A 5,773-nucleotide genomic window follows, 5' to 3' on the forward strand; every position below is an offset into this window, starting at 1 on the left:
TCATGCGTATTTTTATCATGGGATAAGCACAAGGGGGCTATCCTGAAAAATGCTATTTGGAGAAAATCGAAGGTAAAGTTTTTGGACCCATGAAATTTATCTTTAAAAGACAAGGAGGGTTTCCTCTATAACCAAACAAAATATACACACCAATGAAACCAAACTTCTCCTATAGGTAGGGCAATGCTCACTTTTGGTGCAGGTCAAGATTTCTGGAAACCCCCGAAATCTGGGTTAGCCCACTCGTCCTTAAAAGTGACCAAATATACTTGGAGCAAAAGCTGCCCTTTCGCTGTTGTTGATTACATACATTGCATTTCTGAGTACACTGCAAAACTATTGTTTTGTCATTTCTCATTATTTTCACAAATTAAAATGTACGCTGTTAACAGACTTTTGATCCCTAAAAATCCCAAGAAAAGTGAATGTTACAGCAAAAAGAACATTTTGTGCAGGCAGGTTTTAAACGTGACAGCTTTTAAAGAGCAGAAATAGTAAATGGGAATACGGATTTCAGAAGGTGATTGTTACAGCCAAGAGTACGTTTTAGGCCAAGTACGTTATACTGCGGTTTTACTGTAATTGGTAAACCGAAACAGATCTTTTCTAAAAGAATTCATAGATAGGCCTCCCCCCCCCCCCAAAAAAGGTCCAAGCTCCAAAAAAACCCAACCTGATTTCAAATAAAATCGTGCTTAAGTCACCTCAAAAAGGCAAGTTTGCATTTTAATGTGGGGTAAAAATAATTGCATAGCTCAAATCTACTCACCTTTTCTTTGACATTGTCGTGAGAGGTCTCCGCCATTACTGTCTTTGTCGCTGTATCAAAATGAATAGAACCTGAGGCCTCTGCAAAAGTAACAAAAAGATTATAAAATGAATTTCAGAAGCAACGGTCAAAACAGTGTCTATTTTTGGTGTGTGAGAGAGAAGAAAGAGACAGACAGAAAGGAAAACAGAAAATTACAATGACAGTCCCTCCATAAGACAATTACTTTTATCTTTTAAAATCCTTTCTATACCTTCAATAAAAATGCAGACCATGCAGTTTTTAGTTTTAGCAGAGGTTTTAGGGCGCTCGCAACTGCATAAGGTCATATGAGCGCTAGAAGATTCGAGGTGTTACAAGAGAGTAACAAACATAAAAAAGAAGGAGGGGAGATAAGGACGATAGATGTTTGATAGAAAAGAAGAAGCAAACCACACCAGAGCACCCGTCAACCACCCATCCCCATCCCATGCAGTTTGATCGGATTGACAAATATAATCCCATTGTGAAAGCTGCATGGGCCTAAGACATACAAACAACCGAGTCTCTCTATTCTTCTTCTTCCCCCCCCCCCTTTTCCTCCTCCCTTCCACACACTCTATCTTTTTTTGTTTTAGTAGAGGTTTTACGGCGCTCGCAACTGCATAAGGTCATATGAGCACCAGAAGATTTGAAGAGTTACAAGAGAGTAAAAAACTTTTTAAAAAGAAGAAGGGGAGATAAGGATGATAGATGTTTCATAGGAAAAAAGAAGCAAACCACACCAGAGCAGCCGCTAACCACCCACCACTATCTTTGCACAATAAAACAAACATCACACTGATGAATAGAGTTAACCGAAATTACAGCACAATCAATTCTTTACAGGAGGTATTAATACATTTCTTACTCTTCATGCACAGCGAAATCAAAACATTTATGTAGATAGCTGCACATAAAACATATTTTCATTCCAATACTGAATAAAAAAAGAATGTATCATGAATATGTATGTATGTATAAATGTTAAATTTTATGTCATAAAACAATGTCAGAAGGCCTTACATTTCTTCTACTGACCACAAACATTAGAATATATTTTTGCACTGTACGTCAAATTTTGCGAAAGCCTGCTTAGAGAACATGAACCTTGTACATTAATTTAAAAGTAGTGTAAAAATAAGATAAAATTCTGATTTAAAATCCTTTAGGAAAGGGAAAGTGACAGCACTTTTCATGTTGCATGTTGATAAAGGTCAGTGGTTGTGGTGGAAATACATAGGTAGGGATCAGCTTATATGTGAGCAGTTACTGTAAAGTCGGTGCAAAAGCTGCCTAAAGAAGGACCATTTTCACCTTTACCCAACATACGTATACCGAGTTTTATAGTTACAGAAAATTGTAAAGCCTAACTCTTGAGTAAAGGAAGGGAAAGAAAACCAAACTTAAAAGAGGCAAGAAAAACCCAAGTGTCTCATCTTAACAGAACTGGAAGAGGTTCTTCTAGTTGGAGAAGCAGCATTTTGGTCTAATAAAAGAAGTAAGAAGCAGTAGTAACCTGTAGAAGAAGTAGTTGTAGCAGTATTCAATATGAGGGGCAAGTCTTTTTTTTTATCAAGTGTTTTGCAGTACTAGCCACACAATAAGGTCATATATATATATAAGTCAAAAGTGCCGAAGATTAGAGGTGTTGCAAGAGAGTAACAAACAAAAAAAAAGAAGGAGGGGAGAGAAAGACGATAGATGTTTGATAGGAAAGAAGGAGTAAACCACACCAGAGCACCGGCCAACCACCCACTCACAAATAGGAGTAAAATTAGAAATACACTTAAGAATCCAGTTTGTGAACAGGGCAATTAACTTTTCTGAGTTGCTTTACCATAAAAACTAACCATTGAGTGGGTTAGGGTGGAGGGGATAGAGATCGGTGAGGATGAGAATGAGCAGACGATAAAATCTACGCACAGCAAGGTATTACAGACATCCAGTGCTTTATTAAGCACACTCCCCAGCTCTGTCGTGCGAGTCAATCGTTAAGTGGTTTTCAATTGGCACAATCACTTGCTCCTTTCACATGGCACATGGTCAAAACGTCCAATCGCGAAATATGTATTATATATTAAAAGTTGACCCATTCAGGGCAATTCATCCCATATACTTTCACCCAGAGTTGCAGCAGGAGTCGTTTTCATAGTTTCAATACTCTATGAAATCAGAATGACAATGTCGCGTCATAATAATTCCCTCATGATCCTCTAGTTTTATACACTTGCATCCGAAACAATGCACACATTGACACACACACTTGACGACATCATGTTTGAACTGATTTTTTTAAAAAGCAAACTCTCCATCTTCCTCTGGTGTAAGTATCTCCAATTGGTCATTATGTCATCGAAGACTAAACAAAGGAATCCACTAAGTAGACGCTGAGAGGGTGCCCCATAAAATCTCCCTGAGAACCCAGTTCAGTGTGTAGAAGCCTTTTTTTAGGTGATGACCATTTCTTTGCCAGAGACTGCAAATTCTACCCGTAGAACTCCAGTTAACTTACATTAAGTTAAAACTATAAAGACAGCTCGAAGAAAAGAATCAAATATCAGAAAATAACAGAACTTGCAGAGATAGCAAAGCTATAATAACTCATTATCATAGAAGTGTAGGAGTAGACCCAGTAGACCTAGCCTGGCTCCAGACCATATGGTTGCGCGTGATCCCGATCCACAAGGATTGGAGATCGGCAAGCCGATCATGATCGGGATCGAACCGATCCAGTCGCTCACTTCACAGGCCTATCATGCGTATTTTTATCATGGGATAAAGGAGTAAAACCACCGGCTCGGCTCGATCACGATCCTGTTGGTCCTCCCAGCTCTTTGTCTTTCTTGTTTTTGTTTTGGAAGTGGCTATCCCCACCTGGGGTGAGAATAACAATACGATCGACCTCCCACCCCGGGTGAGACTTGCCAGTGTTGGCTATTCTCACAGTGTGAAACAAAACCTCTTTTTCAGGTCCTAATTTTGGAACACTGTCTATCTGCATGGATAATAAAATTGACAAAATAAGCAAAGAAAAAATTACTTTAATATCACAAAAGTAAGCTAATTTGATTGTCTACACAGATGCCATGGCTATTTCACTTTTCGAATTGAGCCGAACTACGTGGGTCGCCATTTTGTTTTGCCCAGAAGTTCTCGCAAGATCTACTCCTCCTTTCTCTCTCTCTTTCTGCATACTATCTATCGGTGTGGACAATCAAATTGAACAAAACAAAGAGATAAAAAAAAGATGTTAAAACACAATTTAAGTAAATTTGGTCGTCTTCAAAGATGCTACGGCGATTTAACTTTTTCGAATCGAGCCGAACTACGCGGGTCGCCAATTTGTTTTGCCCGGAAGTTCTTGCGCTACTCCTCTCTCTCTCTCTCTCTGCCCACAGACAAAATTGCACGCTTTTAACGAGCGCTGGAACGTTTGTTCACGGCACAGAATTCTACACTTCTACTGTCATCACAGTGTAGAATTCTGTGGATCGCGGTGAACGCTACACTGGTTGTCCTAGGCTATCACAGTGACCGCACACCGGTTGAGAATAGCCAAAAGGCTTGCCTGCCCTGCACTATTCTCACTCGGGGTGAGAATAGAGGTGGCCATTTGTTTTTGCTTTTCCACGCTTGTGTCTGAAAATAATATTGTTTTACGGAGATATGCATCTTTAAATTGTGGACGCGTTATAGTGCTACGTTTGGAGACGGTGGGTCTTTTTCTTCAAGACGGACAATCAAACGAGCAATTGAGGGAGTGAGTAGTGAGCGACTCAGGGTGGAGCGATTGAATGAGCAATCATGATCAGGATGATCGTCAAGAAAGGGATCGAGCCGAGCGATCGTCTTAAGGGATCGATGTGATCGAGCCGACTACTCCCTCACTTCACAGGCCTACCAGGCCATGGTGGGTTGTTTTTTGTTTTCACTAACAATTGTAATACACTGTTGTTTACTAAAGTCTTAGAGTTAGAGTCTAAGTACATTGCCCCTGCATTGCATAGGACGATAAACACTCTGTAGTAATGGCTTGAAATCAAAACATGAACCTTATGTTCCGACTTAAGAACCATAACAGTAGACATAGATTCAAGGCCAAGACGTACACTCTACTTCTAGATTTAGTAGTAGTATAAGGCCAGATCTGAGAATAATATATATCTGTAGGCCTACACAGTCAGCTGTGCAGCGAAAAATCAGTCGAGTAAGCAAAGTTGGGAGTGACAGAAAGAATAAGATCGTCCAAGTAATCATAAATGAAATCTATCTGAAGCGCAAGCTCAACTTCAATTCAAACAAATTCACGACAAATGTATTGCAACTGACTCCTATTCAAACTGTAAAAACAGTTTTACCTGAGCGTAAGTTGTTCTTGCGTGCCATTTTGTTCAATTCGTCTTCAAGACTCCAAGGCAAGACATTCGACAGAGGCCGGAAGTGACCCGATGTTTACGTCTCAGACTGGCGGAAACACCCGAACATTACCGGTAAGTTGTATAATGATCTTCGCGCTTGGTGGTTAACCGTAATTCCGAGAGGCAGGCCGGTTAACCCTATCCGTACGCTCTGGGATCATTTTGTACCCCTGGGGTTGTATTCTTCTCATTTTGAAATACTTCAAGTACGAAGATCTCTTTGAAACTTTCAGTATTTCTCCAAAAATCATTTTGACAGACAGCTACGCAAAGCGCACGGATCGGATTAATGAGTAAATTTCCTCATTGGAAAGTGGTGGCACTACAGAGTTCCCTTGTAAAGGTAGTAAAACAGGACGTATGGATAGGGTTAAGTAGCCATTCATTGAGGTGGTGCGAGTCAGTTACCAATTCCGTTCCTCGAAATGCACCTGTCTCTATTCTGCTCTGAGACAGCTTAAACACCTGTTTTCTCTGCTATCCATTGGAGAGATTAACCAGTGAGTGTGAAAGCTTTCCCTGATCCCACCCACGATTGCACAAAATTTACAGCCCATCTTTTTTA

At 40.1% G+C, this 5,773-nt stretch overlaps 1 protein-coding gene across 2 annotated transcripts in view; it reads right to left on the reverse strand.

Moving 5' to 3' along the window:
* The window catches only part of LOC101857142 (spermatogenesis-associated serine-rich protein 2), a 52,362-nt gene that overhangs the window by 42,733 nt on the left and 3,856 nt on the right, over nucleotides 1-5,773 (reverse strand). The window contains exons 1-2 of one of the 2 annotated variants that reach the window (XM_013087823.2): nucleotides 5,149-5,299; nucleotides 770-849 (exon numbers count right to left, since the gene is read on the reverse strand). In XM_013087823.2, coding sequence (XP_012943277.1) covers nucleotides 770-849; nucleotides 5,149-5,176 — 108 coding nt within the window. In that variant the 5' untranslated portion in view covers nucleotides 5,177-5,299. Of the gene's footprint in view, nucleotides 1-769; nucleotides 850-5,148; nucleotides 5,300-5,773 lie in introns of those variants that run through there. The other variant, XM_013087824.2, reaches the window with a different exon arrangement.

Source organism: Aplysia californica, unplaced genomic scaffold, assembly GCF_000002075.1.
Source record: "Aplysia californica isolate F4 #8 unplaced genomic scaffold, AplCal3.0 scaffold00643, whole genome shotgun sequence".
NCBI lineage: Eukaryota > Metazoa > Mollusca > Gastropoda > Aplysiida > Aplysiidae > Aplysia > Aplysia californica.